Below are 19,578 nucleotides of genomic sequence, written 5' to 3'. Positions count from 1 at the left end.
AACTAAAAAATGTTTACATTAAAAAACAAATTGCATATCAATTCCCATTTGTAACACAAGTATTGTACTTACCAGATTTTGTGGATTTTGCATAACTTTGAAAAGAGCTGGATGATTGTAACCTGAAACACAGGTAAAACAGGAAATAGGAATGCATACGTTTATTCAGCTTTACAAAGTTCTTTCAGGACTTATTCTACAAAATTTCAAAAGTATACTAGATCTCCCATCTGTGTGGGGTTTACCATTATATTCAGTTTTTCTTTCTCCATTCCAAACCAATGCACTCATGATAACTGTTGACTCTAAATTGTCAAAATGAGCGAGGGTGGACACACATGAGTGTAGCATGGTGTTCCATACAGGGCTGGTTAATGTCATACAGTTGAACCTCGGTTCACGACCATAATTCGTTCCAAAACTCTGGTCGTAAACCGATTTGGTCGTGAACCGAAGCAATTTCCCCCATAGGATTGTATGTAAATACAATTAATCCGTTCCACACCGTACGAACTGTATGTAAATATATTTTTTTTTAAAGATTTTTAAGCACAAATATAGTTAATTACACCATAGAAAGCACATCGTAAACTAAATGTAAATACAGTGAATAACACCGAGAAAACCTTGAACAACAGAGAAAACGTAACATTGCAAGAGTTCGCGCTATAGCCTTACAACACGATCGCTGTAAACTCACAGGGAAAAAAATGAACATTTGAAAAAAGAGAAAAGTAACACTGCAACAATTCACGCTACGAACCGAAAAATGAACATTTGAAAAATCCAAAAACTAACCATAAACCACCAAGAAAACTAACCTTGCATGAGTCGAGTTCTGGCATGAAGTGAGGAGGAACTGGGTGGAGAACAATCCAGTCTTGTCGCAGTTGAAGACTTGTTGCGGGATGTAACCTTCGTCCTCCACTAATTTTGTGAAATTTTTCACGAATTCTTTCGCAGCTTCAGCGTCGGCACTAGCAGCCTCTCCATGCCTTACCACACTATGAATGCCACTTCTCTTGCGAAACTTTTCAAACCATCCTCTACTGGCTTTAAATTCCTCACTTTCGCCACTCGTAGAAGGATAGTTTTGAAGCAAATCGCCATGAATCTTCCTGGCTTTCTCGCATAACATCGCCTCGCTTACGCTATCCCCTGCAAGTTGCTTCTCGTTCAGCCACACTAGCAACAGTTTTTCCACCTCTTCCAGCACTTGAGGCCTCTGCCTGGTTAACGCTGTAACTCCTTTTGCAACATCAGCTGCTTTAATAGATTCTTTCTGCTTTAGAATAGTCGAAATCGTAGATTTTGACTTCTTGTACTCAGCGGCAAGATCAGTAACATGAACGCCACGCTCATACTTTTCAATAATTTCTTTACTTCGATTTCAATTTTCTGCAAAACTTTCTTCTCACCACTCTTGCTTAGAAGCCATGGATAACTGCAAAAGCACATAAAATACTGTAGAGCACAAAGAGTTCACAGGTAAAGCACGCACGTCTGACTGAGAACAATGAGCAGGGAGAGGCTGAACACGTGCGTAAATACAGTAATCGGCACGTATGTACCGGAAGGGAAATGAAATAGAGCACAAAGAGTTCACAGCGAAGGCACGCACGTCTGACCGAGAACAATGCAACATGTGCGGAAATCATTGGCGCACACAAACCAAAAGGGAAAATGGCTTGTTCATATACCGAGTGTGTGGTCTTGAACCGAGGCAAAAGTTTGGCGAACTTTTTGGTCGTAAACCAATCTGTACGTGTACCGAGATGTTCGTGAACCGAGGTTCCACTGTATGCCTAAAGCTGCTAGGATAGGCTCAACTTTCCCCATGATCCTGAACTGGATTATATGGCTTCAAGAATTAATGGATGGATTATACCAAATGAGTTGCAAAACCAAAGCTCATAAAACTTCAGGTGAGGGTACTGAACAGTCCAGTCCAGATCCATACCCCCTTATCACCACCACCACCACCACCAAAGACTTAAAAGTATGATTGTTTACAAATTAAACATTAAAATGACTTTTTGGTCTTAAATCTTTTCAGAACTAATACCATACCAGTACTAAAACTGTAAATATGAACTACACTTTTACTATAAAAATTGACTTTGATTTACTTTGTTAAACAAAAACACTATATCAAGCCTACGGTGGGCTGGCGCCCTGCCCGGGGTTTCTTCCTGCCTTGTGCCCTGTGTTGGCTGGGATTGGCTCCAGCAGACCCCCGTGACCCTGTGTTAGGATATAGTGGGTTGGAAAATGACTGACTGACTATATCAAGCCACACTGAAGTTGAAATAATTCTTTTCTCATTTCTCTGTGTTCCAAATGTTATGTTTTACTTTTTTATAGCATCTTATTCAAGGATTTTTCACTTCAGCTCTAGTTTTTCGAAATGAACAAAACAATGTAAAGAGATGCTATTAAAAGCAGCTAGCAAGCTGTTACACATTGTTTACACCACTGAGCAATGACAATTAACTAAACAACAAATGTGAACTTTTCTTTGAATCTGTTCAAGAATATTGTTAACCCATATTAATAAAAGATAACACGTAGTTACCATCTCAGTAATTTGTTCTAATGTTGGGAATCCAACATACATACTTCAGTAATATGTACAAAGAAAATGTGTTTGTTACCATGTCAATTTACAGTATCCCCAACTGCTATATAGGCTGTAGTGATGCTGTTGTGGTATTTAATATTACTAATATTACTAGATTTACTATTACTAATATTACTAGATAAAATTATAACTGGGTTTGCATGTTTAAGCAATTATGGATGATTCTGTCTGGACATCATATGATCATTACAGGGAGTGCTAGGTGTGTCTGGTTCTATTTTCTTTTTGATCATATCACTTTGTATGCACAGAGAATCCTGTTTTGGGGAAAAGCTGTGTTTTCAAACATCCTTTTATTGAGGAGGCTTCATTATTTACACAGCAGTGTCATAAGCGTTACATGTGATGTATGCACATCTCAAGTTTAAAAAAAAAAAAAAAATGACGGTGATGCACATTTTTCTCTTTTATAGGGAGCACCTGTCCAGAATTTTGATGATTCTTATATTAAAATAAATGTTGCCAAGTACCACTGGGATTTTTTCCTATTGAGTGCCTTTTTGTGGACAATGCCATTGTTGTTACTATATTCATAAAAATAATGTATTCAAAAGAGGACTTTCAGATGTACATGCAATACTCAGAAATCAATAAAATATGTTTAAATGTATATACATGCAATACTCAGAAATCAATAAAATATGTTTAAATGTATATTCATATTTACTTTTTTTTTTATTAAAATATTTGAAACCTTTTTTTAGCTAATTTACAGCCTATTTAATATATTTGAAATTCAAGCTTTTCACACATTATATTGGTCAGAGTCAGTGCATTTTTACCAACTCTAACTACCCAATAATTGCTTCCGACTTCTGCTCCATAACTTTGACTCCACAGCTCTGTCCACCACTGACAAACATGTGGATTCAAATAAGCCGCAGTTGCTTGTCTGTTTTTCTCAGATCTTAAATTAATATACAAACAGCACATGGTACAGATATTCATGCTTTAATTTACAGTTGCTTGAGGCTTCTATGACGGCATCAATGTAGCCACTGTTCCTCATACAACATTGGTATGTTAAGCAGACCCTGTCCCTGGCACTACTGCCAAACATGCCCAACAATCACCCTTCTAACGAAGCAAAGGAAAATAGTTCACTGTTCCTTTGCGGCCAGGAAAATGGGTACCAGCTGGGTATTCCCAGCCTTTCTACACACAGTGTTCAGCAGGATGTTATGTTGACTACTTAAGCATTTCAATGATCACAACAATGTTGAAGAACATTACAAAAGCCTGCTTTGAGTATTAATTTATATCACTCTGTTACTCAAACATCTTTTTAAAATTTAATTCAGATGCCTATAGTTAAATACTATTTTTTAGAATTTTTAAATAGATTAAAAATACCAAAAAGTAGTGTAATATTGTGAGAATGTCTAAGAAATTATATGAAAGGAACATTTTGTCCAAAAATTCTGCATTATCACTACAAATGTGCTTATTGTGAAAATGTGAAATTTATTCTTAAAACATATATTAAGAATTTATAGAATTAATGAAATGCAGCAAAGTCTGCTAAATAAAAGGATTCAAATAAATATTTATTTACAGTACATAGCATACAAAATATTATAACAAAGAGCTTTCAAATAGTAAAATAAAAAATACACTTACAAAAAATAAAAGGTAGAAATGGAAAACGTCTCCAACTGAGATGAACATAAATCACAATTCATTGCCTGCAAATTCAAGTCTACACTATTTTGAAGGCTTAGTTTTACTTTAAGTACATTTTTATATTAACTGTACTGACTAAAATATGATGAACAATCCAGGAAACCTCCATTTAGTTAATCAAAAATTTTTGTACAGGGTAATAGGGAGTCTGAGTTCATCTAGGCAGGGCCAGACACAATGCAGGAGATGGGATCTTAGATGGGATGCAAGTCCAAATCGTAATACATAGTCATTGAAGGTTACTTTTGGTTACCAAATAATGTAAAATAAATAATTCTGTAATGGCCCAATAAATCAGTAAACTTTAAAGAAGAAACTGGGAATTATCTAAATTCATAGAAAAAGTGACTGGGCTAGCTATGGAGCTCAGGTTCTTGTAGTTGTGATGCAGGAACGTTAATCTCTGAGCCAGACAGCTCCTGCATACAGTTTTGTTAATTTCAAATTAGTTTCAGTCTAATAACCATTGCTAAAAGTCCACTGATCTATGCGTTCTTTGAATCTATTTTTTCCATAGCTTACACCAGCTAGTAATTGTCCATGCACTGTGAGATGTTAATACTACTCTTTAAAACTACTAGTTTAAAACTGTGATTCTGCCTATAAAAATATTAAATGTAAAAACAAAGACTAAAACCAAGTGTTTATCTGAGTGTGTTTTACATTTATACTACAAAATACTTTTTTTATAGACCAAAAAAGAAGAGAAGTAAATCTGACTTGATAAAGCAGGCCTACAGTATGTATTCAACAAATAACTTCAGTGGTGTCTCTACCAAAATTAGATACATATAATATCTCTCAAGAGAGCTATTGGGCCTACTGTATCTCATTACTTTGAGTAATGTCATCAAAAGATTGAACATTTAATATTTTCAGAAAACAAAAGAAAGAGCCACACTTTGTTTGCCAGACAAACAAATGCACCCTATGACCCTGTATTGGACCCTAGGCTAGTCCACTGTAAGAACACTCAAGCACACATGTATAAGTGCATTTGACAACCAACCTGCCTAACTTGCAGTACATATATGAGTGGGAAAAACTTTTTTAATTAAGGAAGGTCAAACGTAATATTTGTGGTTGATTAAGGAACAATTCAAAATTGCACTTAAGTGCTGTATTATTAAATTTCTTATTCAGGAGAGAAGCACACAACCTCCACCCACAAAAAGTTTGAATATTTCTCTGCATTCAATACTATAACTATAGATTTTTGCTAATGAAAAGCTAATCTATCTGGAAAAGCCCAACTAATACTATCACTTACCAAGAGGAATGGAAGCAATCTGTGTGTAAATATCCAGCATTATATTTCCATCCACATCTACAAGATAATTTCCCCGGCTGTCTTCATAATTGCAAAAGAAGTGTATTGCATCAGTATTCTACAATAAAAAAAATTATGAGATATTAAAAGAATTGAAGTGTAGGTCAACCATCCTAGAGGACTTTACTGCCACATTATTTTACTTTTCAAAACAGATATGGTAAAATTCTAGTGAAAGAAAATATGGTATGCAAAAGTAAAAATAAAACAAAAAAAGAAAAAAAACCATGGAATTATAATTTTGACATAAAACATGCAGAGTATAATTTTTTATAATAGTTTATCTGGTCTTACCTGGATTACATTTAGTTGCTTCATCAATTGCTAGAATGCAAAAACAAGGCAAGTTAATTTTGCTGAATGCATGCGTTAGCAAATTAGCTTTTTATTGTATAGTGTTTACAAAGTCTAAATGCAATTCACACTGCATCAATTTAGACAGCCATCCAAACATTGTTATCAATTACAGTCATAGCCGAAATTATCGACACCCCTGGAATTTTCCTTGAAAATGCACCATTTCTCCCAGAAAATTGTTGCAATTACAAATGTTTTGGTATACACATGTTTATTTCCTTTATGTACATTAGAACAACACAAAAAAAACAGAGAAAAAAAAGCCAAATCTGACATCATTGCACACAAAACTCAAAAACCGGGCTGGACAAAACTATTGGCAACCTCTACTTAATATTTGGTTGCACGCCCTTTGGAAAAAATAACTGATATCAAGCACTTCCTATAACCATCAACAAGCTTGTTACACCTCTCGACTGGAATTTCCAACCACTCTTCTTTTGCAAACTGCTCAAGGTCTCAGATTTGAAGGGTGCCTTCTCACAACAGCCATTTTGAGATCTCTCCATAAGTGTTCAATCGGATATAGATCAGGACTCATTGCTGGCCACTTCAGAACTCTCCAGCACTTCAACCATTTCTGAGTGCTTTTAGAGGTATGTTTGGGGTCATTGTCCTGCTGGAACACCCATGACCTCTGACGCAGACCCAGCTTTCTGACACTGGGCCCTACATTGCACCCCAATATCTTTTGGTAGTCTTCAGATTTCATGATGCCTTACACACAGTCAAGGCATCCAGTGCCAGAGGCAGCAAAACATCTCCAAAACATCTTAGAACCTCCACCATGTTTGACTGTAGGTACTGTGTTTTTTCCTTCGTAGGCCTCACTCCGTTTTCTGTAAACAGTAGAATGATGAGCTTTACCAAAAAGCTCTATCTTGGTCTCATCTGTCCACAAGACGTTCGCCCAGAGGGATTTTGGCTTCCTCAAGTACATTTTGGCAAACTCCAGTCTGGCTTTTTTATGTTTCTGTGTCAGCAGTGGGGTCCTCCTGGCTCTCCTGCCATAGCGATTCATTTCGTTCAGATGTCGACAGATAGTTCAAGCTGACACTGTTGCACCCAGAGTCTGCAGAACAGCTTGAATATGTTTTGAAGTTGACTGGGGTTGTTTATCCACCATTCTGACTATCCTTCGTTGCAGTCTTTTATCAATTTTTCTCTTCCGTCCACGTCCAGGGAGATTAGCTACAGTGCCATGTGTTGTGAACTTCTTGATTATGTTGCGCACAGTGGACAAAGGAATATGAAGATCTCTGGAGATGGACTTGTAGCCTTGAGATTGTTGATATTTTTCCACAATTTTTGTTCTCAAGTCCTCAGACAATTATCTGCTCTTCTTTCTGTTCTCCATGCTTAGTGTGGCACACTCAGACACACAACAGAAAGGTTGAGTCAACTTTTCTCCATTTTAACTGGCTTCAGGTGTGATTGCTATATTGCCAGCACCTGTTTCTTGCCACAGGTGAGTTCAAACGAGCATCATATGCTTGAAATAAAACGATTTACCCACAATTTTGAAAGGGTGCCAATAATTTTATCCGGCCCATTTTTGGAGTTCTGTGTGACATGATGTCAGATTTGGCTTTTTTTCTCTGTTTTAGGTGTTGTTCCAATGCACATAAAGGAAATAAACATGTATATACAAAAACATTTGTAATTGCAATAATTTTCTGGGAGAAATGGTGCATTCTCTGGGAAAATTCCAGGGGTGCCGATAATTTTGGCCATGACTGTATATTATTTTTAGAAATCAACCAATGATATTTATTTTTCAGGATTGAAATTAAAAGAAACATGTATGTCTTTATATTTGAATCATAAAATTACACTAGCCAAATAAAGATAAAAACAGAGCACTAGTTGAAAGGGTAAAAACAGAGCACTAGTTGAAAGGGTAAAAACAGAGCACTAGTTGAAAGGGTAAAAACAGAGCACTAGTTAGTACAAAAACAACCCATTATTAATTACCTGAAAAAATAAAACATCTGAAGTCACATCTGCAGCATTAAATACAGAATTTAAAATCCATTCAATCTCAAGATCAAGGATTAATCTTGTAAATTCTGTTTATACTCACTGTTGGCATCACCATCATCAGACTCGCCAAGCAAAAATCACTACATTTATAGCAATGCTATATAACTTCCTTTCCGAAGTTGCACATATGCTTGTCGTTTTTTTTAGGGGAGATTATTTTTTATGGTAAAGAGTTTCACACTTTTCACCACTACAAGGTTCTGCTCTTTTCCCCAACACTCTAGCTAAAATCTGGTATCACTTTAGCTGCAGCATATTTCTCCATGATTATAGACTATCTTTACTTCTCAAGCTCTCCCAAGACTTAAATTAGCAATATACAGTATGCATGGTAAGCCTTTAGATACACTATATTTAATGGAAAAAAAAAACCAGAGGCTTACTATATATCTATATATTTTACATGTACCCACCTGAATTAGTCATACCCTGGCAAACAACTATAAAGAACCTCGTAATGATCTAACAATCATCAGATTTGTCCATTTTGTTTAAAATTTGCACTCCATGACCTACAGTCACTTAATTTACTCGGAAAAGTTTGAATTACTTGTGAGCTATTGCTGCTACATGCATACAAATAACCAGTAATACATATACATGATATTTAGAGGTAGATGATGTGGTGGCATGGTGGCGCAGCGGTAGCGCTGCTGCCTCACAGTTTGGAGACCAGGGTTTGCTTTTCGGGTCCTCCCTGCGTGGAGTTTGCATGTTCTCCTCGAGTCTGCGTGGGTTTCCTCCAGGTGCTCTGGATTCCTCCCACAGTCCAAAGACATGCAGGTTAGGTGCACTGGCAATCCTAAATTGTCCCTAGTGTGTACCCTGCGGTGGGCTGGCACCCTGCCCGGGATTTGTTTCCTGCCTTGTGCCCTATGGTGACCCTGTAGTTAGGATATAGTGGTTTGGATAATGGATGGATAGATGAATGGATGATTACTCATGTGTATTACTGAAAGTGACCAATTCTTAATTCTTAGCACAGTAACAGTTACAGGCAAAACACATAAGCAGCTGAATAATTTACCCTAGATCGAGGCCCTGGGACTTCAGTCTTCATAGATGGCCCATTATATTCAAAATCCAGTGAGCTCTTTGTAGCTGTTTTGCTTACACATCTGTACCCTAGATGATGTGAAGAGATTAAGCATCACTTAAGTCTTTTTTAGGAAAAACATAAGCAAAATGTATGTTAGAAATACATTCTTCACCTGAAATATTATGTGCTTTGAGATTACACTTACTAATAAAGGTGTTACAGTATATTAAGGACTGACAAATGCAGTTCAAGAACTCCAGATTTCTGCCTGTAATGATCTAAATTAGAATGAAAAGGGCACCCAAGAAGACCATCAGAGCTAGATTTAATAAGAAATAAAGGAGAATGAATACTGTCCCAACTTTTATAGCTATGCAATTCTGTGTTAGTTTGGTTTTTGATGTTTAACAACAGTTGACAACTTATCACGCCGCAGTCACAATTCTCTGTCTACAATTGGTTTAGAAACCAGACATCCTTAAGGCTGCAGTTAGTAACGCTTTACATAACATTTTTATTCATGTAATATTAAAGCCCAAAGCTAGTGTAGTTTAGTAATACAGTGATTCTTTCACTGATTAAACTTTTGAATAATAAAATAAGCACGTATATGGCATACATGGACAGCTATGAGACTATGAGACAGCTATGAGACTTAATTAAAATCACCTAGTACTTAGAAAGAAATTAAAAGATGAATACAAACTGAATGTAAAAAGGATTACATTGCAACATAGATTTGTGACCTATCAATATTGAAAACTGTATATTTGCATACAGCAATAAGTATAAATGATCCCAAACATTTTAGTTTAGAAAATATAGTACACTAGGATTATGGATTCAAATCGTGAGATTAGGTTGTTATCTGTGATAATTATGCTTTATGTGTACGTAAAAGCCGGTTACTTGAACTTAAAGTTTTCAGCATACATCAGCCTAAAGGAAATGACAAATACTTTTAAGGGGACAATGCTGAAAATGTTGCTGAAAATCTCTAGATGAAAATCTAGAGTACATGGCAATAAAATAAAATATATATTACAATGAGCTTGTGTAAAGGCAGCCAATAACAAACTTAGTCTAATAGTTTAATACATGGAAGTAGCGGTAAAGTAAATGTGTGAGCAAATACAGAAGGACCACACTTAAATTTGTGTGCTGGAAAAGGGAACTAACTAAAGCTAAAATTCAAGGGCATCAGCTCATAGCAAAAAACAAAAACAGGCAAAACAAAAATGACTGATTAATGCTGTTGCAAGATATCAAGCAAACTACCAGAAGGTCACTGTAGTTGGCTTTAAATGTTTTATCCTGAACCTCTTTGTTCAGATTCAGGATTCCTTTACAGGCCTTTAATGGTTTGCCTAGAAAGACTATATACCACATCACACTACTGAATGAGAATTGTGATACTTAAAATTTACATTTACTCTTGGTATATCTACAGTATTATTATAAATCTACCTAGTCCCTATGCTATTAGAGGTAGGAAAGACAAAAGTTTTTTTATGATGAATAATCATCTTAAGGACGTAAAAAGCATATAATTAACAGAAAAAGCCCAAGGTGCAGAATTCAAATTCCTCAATATGTCATTGTAAGGAATCTTAGATAATAAAATTTGCTCTCCGGCCCTCCCGGACTCTGTATTGAACACTTGTGTTAAAGTATTGATGGATAGGTTGTTATCATGTACAGAAAAGGAAGATAACTGAAACCATGCTTGTTAAGAGATTTTACATGTAAAGTTTACAGACAAGGAACCATTTAGAAACAATTTTGTTCTTCTGAAATACAGCCCACCAGAGCTATAGAAAATCTTTAGATGCAAAGCTAGAATCCCAGCTGCAGCCTGCCACAGGTCCTTAAGACATCCTGAAATAATACATTTTGACTCAATGAGTAGAGCTTATGTAATACACTCATAAAAGCCAGAAAAAGTTATTTTCAGTTCATCATCTGAAAATTTACTTTCTTGTTATTAGAAATTTGTATACTTTGTGTACTTCTTTATACTTACTAGTGATACATAGGATTAACTTTTCTGAGGCAAAAAATAATTTAAATTCAAACTCACTTGGAACAAATAATCCAAGGCTTCGTTGTACTGTGTACCTCATTTGGTGGCTTAACAAGCTGGATGCCATGTTGGTGTATCTCACAGAATTTAGCAGAAGAAAGAAAATGTAGGCTTTTCCTTTGTGTTCTGTTCTCTGAAAGAAATAAGAGAAATAGGAGAAATGCCATTACACAAGCTGTTAATCTACACTACTTAACAGAAGAAATCTGGAGTAATGCCTGGCAAAAACGGTATTCAGTAAATTCAAAATGACCACTGTCAGATATTTATTAAAAGTGCAATATATACTTTGTTTTGTTACAAATTATATGACAATCTGAAAGTTATTTGTAAAAATTCGGACAAAAAAAATTATACGTCAAGAATATTTTCTTAAAAAACCCACAATGAAAAAAAAATATCAGGTAAGCCTCTACTTGTACTGTAAATGCTATTCTGGAGATGCCAGTTATTAAACTTTTTAGAATGAAGCACAGCATTTGATAGTATTCACTATAGTATTATTCTACAAAAGCTAAATAAATGTAGTTAGACTGTCATTAAATGTCCTTAGTTGATTTTCTTCATACAAATAATATTCAATACCTGAAATTCAATTACACTATGGCTGTCCGACTGAACATATTCAAATATGTTAAGTATTATGATTTGAAAATTTTCAATGACTTCAATGGAAGAACACCTAAAATTATTGTCAGACCCTTTTATATAAACTGAGCCACTTTATAAATCACAAGATTTTTTCTTCCAGTGGATGAATTAACATACAAACTTTACTTATACTTAGGAATTACAAAGTTTTCAGTCTGTATTGAAGCTTAATGATTTATTGTGACAACAGAACATTAATCACCTCATTGCTAGTGTCATGCAACTGACCATTCACACTGCCCCAAGAAACACAAAGACACATTTATTTTAAATTCTAGCCATCCAATACTTATAAAAAAAAAATGACAAACTCGGAGATGAAAGCCTTGTGTGGAACCTATGCAGTACTGTGGCCAAGCTTAACACTAAAGTTGCCCTGAGTGGACAGGCTGGCTACAATATTAAGACCATGCCGAGTATTTACAAGTCTCATACTTCCACTTTACGTCAATGTGTTGAACTGAAGTAAACAAAAAGTTGATAGCTAAGGCTGCAGTTGGGGAGATTCCGAGGTTTACTGAAAGTCAAAGTCACTGTGTCTATAGCTTTCTGTACAAAAGATTAAAATACTAATAAATATGAATAACAAATCACTAATTTAAATTTAAAAATTGTGAAAGGCATAGTGGTACAAGTGTATGACCTTCTCATCGCTCAAGAATCTTAGGTTCAGATCTCAGTTTGGTCATAGTCACTGTACCTCAGCTTTCTTCCCACAAATACAAAAGATGCCAGTGATATGCTTATTTGCGATTTCAAAATTGCTTTGTGTGAGTTAGTATGACTGTATGCAGAAGAGTACCCAGTGAGAAACAATACCTTGTACAGAGTTAATTCCTACCTTGCATCCAATGCTTAAACTGGATAGAGCAAGCTTAATAATGATCAGATGGAAGGATTTGATAGCTTACGTCTGTAAATAGCTGCTTCAGAGTCAACTGAAGCATTCCAAAAGGTTACTTTCTTTAAAACGTGTACTGCAGTTAATGATTATCTTAAGCATGCAGATATCCTAAATGACTTATATATTAACTGAAACAAAAACATCCTCTGTGCCATGATAATGGGTAAACAATTAAACAATTACAATATACTGATAATGAACTTGGATTCACAAATATTTATTGAACAAGTCAGCAGTACTCTCAAGAATAATAAATTTTTATTTGAGTGGATGGGACCACGGTCCTCCTCCTTTGATAGTCTATAACATCCTCTTTCATGTTCTTGATATTTACCTCAAGAAAGCACCATTAAATAAAAATTTCCCCGCTTAAAAAAAAAAAACAAATCTGAAATGAAACTTAGCAGATAATTTGTATTCAAAATGTGGTATACTAGACTGAGAGCACAACCTCGAGGAGTCCTGTGTTAATAGTATAGAAGGACGACCAACTACAACTAAATCTTACTGGCTGTCTGCAAGTCAATACTGTCCAACCACAGAATAACCTTTGCAATAACACCCAAGCTATATCGCATTCTCAATTAGAAGTAACTGCTGAAAACCTACAAACAAATGAGTGACTAGATTTTTGAGCTTGCTTTGAAAGTTCAAAAGTTGTTTATTACAAATGATGAATAATCATTTCTGAACTTAATGAGGTCTTACCTTTAGAAGAAAGAGTTTTTAATATGGTCAGCTCAAAAAACTAGAACAACTGGACATGTATAACACTGCAAGCCCAGTATAAAGTACTATACTTTATAGTAGTGTAAAAAGTGGTGAAAGTAGTACAAATTGACCCCTTTACCTGAACATAGAACTAGGTTTGGTCTCTCTATTCTCTGGAAATAAATTGATCTCATTCAGTCATACAATATTACATAAAAATGCATGATTGGACTGACAGTGAGATCACCTGATGTGAAAATTCATTAAAGACCTGAAAGTGGAAAGAAAAATAAAATTCCAACTTTAATTGTTAAATTCTTTGAGTTAACCAACTTAAGTACCATCATGAATTTGCACAAGCTCCTTAATTGGAACTAACCACCTTTACTTTCATTTTTGATAACAGACTATTTTGTATTTTACTCCACCTGTGATACTTTACCAACATTTGTAAATATTGAAATAGCTCTTACAATCTGAGATGTTAGTTTCCTAAAACCATATTACTAAAAACTGGGTTCAAAATAAAGTGGTTGCAGCACTTTGACCAACTCAAAGCCCATTGGGATGCCTTGTGTGTGAAGTGTGCATGGTACCCAGGCTTCACATTACATTTCCTTGGAATACAAAGACTGAAGTTAGTTTAATTGGCAGACCTAAATCAGTTCGGTATATTTGGGTTTTAATATGAACTGCATAAGTATAACATACAGTGAACTTGCACCATGTCCTAGCATAACTGAGTCAAAAGTAAGTTACCCAGATACAATGTGGTGAACACTCCCTGCCAGTTTCCACGTTGCTCTCATGTTACCACATAGAAGCTGTGCACTGAAGCATGAGGAAACATGCCCAAAAGCACTGTTTTCCATTTTAAAGTTCTATATTTCTGGTTGTGCCCGGTAACAGATAATACACTTAAAGTGGAGAAAATGCTCAAATAAATTAAAGACTGCATCACTGGAGGAGCCTAATTTCTTATTGGTTAAAGTAAACTTACTTTAGAGAGAACCACTAAACTACTCTTAATGTTCATATTAGCATATGATTTTTCACTTTATTATTAAATATTGATGTTCTCTATTCCATTTGAAATAAAACAATTATAAAAACAACATTTTTCCTTTTGCTTATAGAATAAGAGCTTCCAAATTTAAAAACACAGTATACTTCTTATGGATGCTCTTAAGAAGCTATGAACCTACAACTTCTTTAAATATTTGGCATATATTGCAATTTTAGCAGAGTGCATCATTAGCTGGTTTCCAGTGCAGCAAGTACACTCTGTATGTTTTGGATGCTGCTTCACTGATAAGAGATCTTCTGTTATATTTTTTCTAGGATGCTTTGTCTTTGTAGTTATTAATATCCAGAAGTATTTTAGACTGGCTGTGTTTCCTCACACAATTATGGTCTCCCCCTTGTTCTGTAGGTAATTTTACATTTCTCCTTCAGCAACAATGGTGTGCTTGCACACTTTTGAGTGACCTTCTCTTGATGTAGGACAAATTGCTGTTTTTATCCTACAGTTCTATGTGAGCATTGGAATCTGAGAATTGTTTCATTATCCTAAGTATATTATGCAGGAGTAGAGAGTGGAGGTTTGACAAATAAAGCATCGTTAACCAATTCTGTTCTAGTCCAAACCACTGGTGACTGCATAACATGTGCACCTTTCACAGCTATGGAGCACAGTAATGCTCATTCTTCATCCTCCCAAAATTTTACTAGAATTAAAATCACTCTGATTGATTCCCATTATTTAAACAAGAAGGATAACATTGTTAGTGATTTCATTACTGATAAATCCATGAATATTATGGACATCAGTGACACACAGCAGCAGCCAAACAGAATTTATTACCTAATGAAACTACTACACCATTTGTTCCCCTACACAGAAAAACTACCTGCTTCTGGAAGTTTTATTGGTTTGGTCATTCATTTTCATAATGAATTTCCAATTGCCGTTATCTGCTTTGAATATCTGGGCTTTCAGACTGTGGGAGCCAACTCCTCTTATTATTGTTTGTATTTCCCTCCTAAGTGTGGCTCTTTCTTTTCATCTGAACTATTTGAGCTGATTGGTGTCCTTTGCTGTATGACGTCTCCAGTTATAGTTGGGCGATTTTAATATTCATACTGTTTTTGATGACTATACTTTTAGAGCTTTAGAGATTTTTTTTATCCATGTTAGAATGTTTTGATCCATAAAACTGGTTAATTTTCCCACTCATAATCATTTTAGATTGAGTATCTTCTCATTTCATTTGATGCTTACTTCTCCCAACCTTGTCTAAGTTGAAACATACTATTTCACTTAACATTTAAAATCAGCAAAAAGTTAACAAGTCTGAGGTCCCCATATTAGATTGAATTATTCTTTCAACTTCTGATTTAGTTACAGATAACACCTAACTGTGTTTCATCCTAGACAACCACATTTCTAACCCTAAGAAGAACGGAATGGGCAAGAGACCACTTTGGTATCTACTCCAACCTTGGGGAATGGTCTTCCTCAAAGTAATTTTTAAATACTTAAAACATATCGGTTTGCATAAGCCTAAAACATAATTAATTACAGAAACAAATTTAGCATAGCATTTCAAATGATATTCTAGAATATACTTCATTAGAATATAAACTTGGATGAAAATGAATTCAGTTTTGGCTAAATTTAAGTTATCCCAGTTAACACTTGACACTAGGTTTTCCCTGTTTTCAAATATTGTCATAATTACAGACTGGACACAATGTAATAACTGCTAAATGTAATATTTTTATTTCCCAGATTCAAGTATTTCTAATTTGCTGAAGCTTCAGTGTTTTTGTAGAGGTTTAAACTGAATTTAAACACTTAAAGCAAAAATGGGTAACCTAAAGAGTGATTCAAAATGACTAAATTACTGGTTCTGTAGGTGTGATAGCTTTTGTCCAAAACATCAAGTTCAAGCAACTCAAATCATGCTATTAGACTGCCAGATTATTCTAATTTAATCCAGTATCATCAAGTGTCCTCTTACAATGTTCTGATTTACTTCCCAGAGATGTTTCTGTGTTTTAACTTTAGCTGCCTAGATTGCTCAGAAAATAAATGGATGTATCCAATTTTGATTAAAAGGATTATTTCAACAAAACGTGTAAGAACATGGAATTCCACAGTGTCACAGTTGGTTACTCCATGCTAACAATATAAAACTAAGACGTACATCATGGTACAGGTTTGTTCCATCAGCTTAACAATTAAAAAAGTACAGTACTTTATGTTACTTCAAACTGAAATGAATGATTAAGTCTGACTGATTATGTCTATTTTTACTACAAGGCTACAGCAGGAATGTCACAGGCTATGAGCACTGCAAGCACAGCTGTAATAGTTTTTTCTTGTTATTACTATTATCACTACTATGCTGTCTTTAATCGCCTTCATTACATCAAAATAAGCTCAAGTGCTGTTCTGAAACCTAGATTACTATGAAAAAATAAACGTGATGTTCAAAACTTACAGTATCCCAAAAGGAATAACTAAATGCTTTTTAATTTAACTTCTTTATGGCAGAAGATTAAATTATTAACTTTATAAATGCAACATAGTCCAGCATTTCAACCTATCTACTTAATGAAAGGTTTATGTACAAAGAATTCTCTTTAACACAGCGTGTTATACACTATAAAAAAATCTCATACCTAATGATGCTTTCAAACAACTGAAAATCTTAAAAGGTAAACTATGACTTCAACAAAGAGGAACTTAGAAATAAAGGATAATCAGAATACTGCACAGCAAGAATGTTTTTCGTCAGAGAGTTCAAAGGTTAAACAAGCAACAACACTAACAGACAGAACTAAATTAAGTTTTAACCAAATAATAATTTACTTTCCAATAAAACATTTTAAGGGTTCCATTTCAGGATTTGCCCCAAGATCCAGGTGAAAGCTTAGTTCATAGCCTACCCAGCAGAATACAGTACAGACAAACTGCTGTTAAAGAAAATGCCATAGTAGGACATCTTCAGAATTAGTCTCCGGTCTCAAATATAACTCAGTAAGACCTGATAAATGAAAGTCTATCAAGATACATTTTCTTCTTAGGCACAATAACAGGGGTGATCCAAAATCAGCTCTTAAAACTTTGTTTTCTTGTGAGAACTAGCACTCTTCAGTTCTGTTTCCAACCATAACTTAATTGATTACATCTTGCTTGAAGAAGGGGCCTGAGTTGCCTCGAAAGCTTGTATATTGTAATCTTTTTAGTTAGCCAATAAAAGGTGTCATTTTGCTTGGCTTTTCTCTACAACCAGAACTTGCAATATGAGAACTAATGGGCTAATTCAACAGAGGTTGTAGCAGAAACAGTTTTGGCAGTGAAGGGGAGTGTGCTGTGCTGGTTACCTTCACCAGGTTAGCCAGGCAAGACGCTCACAACATATGATAAAACAATCGTTTTGATCACATTAGCAGAATACAAAATACTGCTGCCACATCTTACAAAGTTCTTGGTATTCAGCATGAAGCACCAATTTTAAAAGAAAATGCAATAGTGTGAATGCAGCCTTAGATTTTGATAGGGAATTAGCAGGCTTTGCCAACACTGATGATATTGTAGCTAAACAGGTCTAAGCAACAATACCACACTACAAAAATGTGAAACAGCTGTGCTTTATCTCCACACTCTTCAGATTAACGATCCCGAATACACCAGTGTATAACATTCAACTAGAGCATAATACAAAAGGTAATATAGAACAGAGTATGGTGAAAAACTGATAGTCTTGATAACTCGGTATAAAGAGGGGATTATGCAGGATCTCCAGGGCCTTATCAATAATTTGGAGGGTAAAAATGGAAGACATGCTAACTTTCCATATCAAACTACAAGAAACAGCAATTAAGACAAAATGTCACAGTTGGTACATTAGGAATCATTATATGAAATAAACTTACAGATTTTGAAGACTAGAGGTTGGAAATAACACTAGATGTATGTTGTGGCAGCGGTGGGCTGGCGCAGTGCCCGGGATTTGTTCCTGCCTTGCGCCCTATGTTGGCTGGCATTGGCTCCAGCACACCCCCATGACCCTGTGTTAGTATATAGCGGGTTGGACGATGACTGACATGACTGTATGTTGTGGTTGTTCACCAAAATTCTTGAAACTGCAATTATGGAAAGCCTGAAAAACTGAAACAGCTTATCGCCTTCCTGGAAATGTTCCACCTTATTCTCCGCATTAAAATCGGCTGTGCTCATTTTTATCATTTTTTGTAAAATTCAAGTATGCATTTACATTTTCAGCTTTTCTCAGTCAAGGGCAGACAGTGCAGCCAGTGATAAGCTATGGAAAATGTGGCACTATTTGCTTTTTTAAAGGGTTATCACAATAATTTTTAAATGAAAGGATATGAGCCAGGAATGCTTCTTGCACAAGATAATACACGTCAGTCATAATCTGTCTATTCATGGCCAATACACTTTCCTTGCCTGCAGGCTGTTGTGTAATTCAAAATTTATGTAGTATTGAAACCTGCCGAGTTTTTCTAGATGACAAGGCTGGAGTAGATCCCAGTGATTTGATAATCAACATAATTTACTGTTTAACAGCCATTTTCTAGAAATAGCCAAGTTAGCTGGTTGCACACCTGCCCCATCTTTTTTCCTCTACTCTCCATGGTCCTGGAAATTCTTCAGAGTGAAACCCATTCCTTTTATTTATTAAGTATTGTTATATCACTATTACAAAAAAAAAAAAAAAACAAAAAAAAAACCTTACAGTTCACAAAAAATACAGTTGTATAGCTTCACAGCTTACCTGAACAGTAGTACAAGAGTATCCTGCAGTCTCCACATGACAAGTGAACAAAGCACCTGAGCTGAGTGATTCTCAATTTTTCATAGGAATGAGGAGTACTTCTGCCTCCGGAAACATCCACATTGTTGATTTGATAGAGAGAACATGGAACAATTTCCCCCTGTGAACGTATTAGCTATGTCTTGGTGCAACTGTAGTTTATTGTCTTACTATCCATGCCAAGGGATCAAACAAATAATTACAAAGATTAATGTACGCCACTTACAGCCATTTGCACAAGTCATAGTAGCAGACTTTCAGCTGATGTGAAATTGAAACAATTATTAAAT

The 19,578-nt window shown here is 35.3% G+C and overlaps 1 protein-coding gene across 4 annotated transcripts in view; it reads right to left on the bottom strand.

Annotated features, from left to right (window-relative positions):
* Positions 1 to 19,578, bottom strand: part of abat (4-aminobutyrate aminotransferase) — a 62,007-nt gene that overhangs the window by 22,297 nt on the left and 20,132 nt on the right. For all 4 annotated transcript variants that reach the window (XM_028814355.2, XM_028814354.2, XM_028814353.2 and 1 more), the window contains exons 2-6: positions 11,174 to 11,309; positions 9,082 to 9,179; positions 5,949 to 5,978; positions 5,595 to 5,712; positions 73 to 122 (exon numbers count right to left, since the gene is read on the bottom strand). In XM_028814355.2, the coding sequence (XP_028670188.1) occupies positions 73 to 122; positions 5,595 to 5,712; positions 5,949 to 5,978; positions 9,082 to 9,179; positions 11,174 to 11,243 (366 nt within the window). In that variant the 5' untranslated portion in view covers positions 11,244 to 11,309. The remainder of the gene's footprint in view (positions 1 to 72; positions 123 to 5,594; positions 5,713 to 5,948; positions 5,979 to 9,081; positions 9,180 to 11,173; positions 11,310 to 19,578) is intronic.

Source organism: Erpetoichthys calabaricus, chromosome 11 (assembly GCF_900747795.2).
Source record: "Erpetoichthys calabaricus chromosome 11, fErpCal1.3, whole genome shotgun sequence".
NCBI classification, from domain to species: domain Eukaryota; kingdom Metazoa; phylum Chordata; class Cladistia; order Polypteriformes; family Polypteridae; genus Erpetoichthys; species Erpetoichthys calabaricus.
This window is presented reverse-complemented; position numbering and strand designations above follow the sequence as displayed.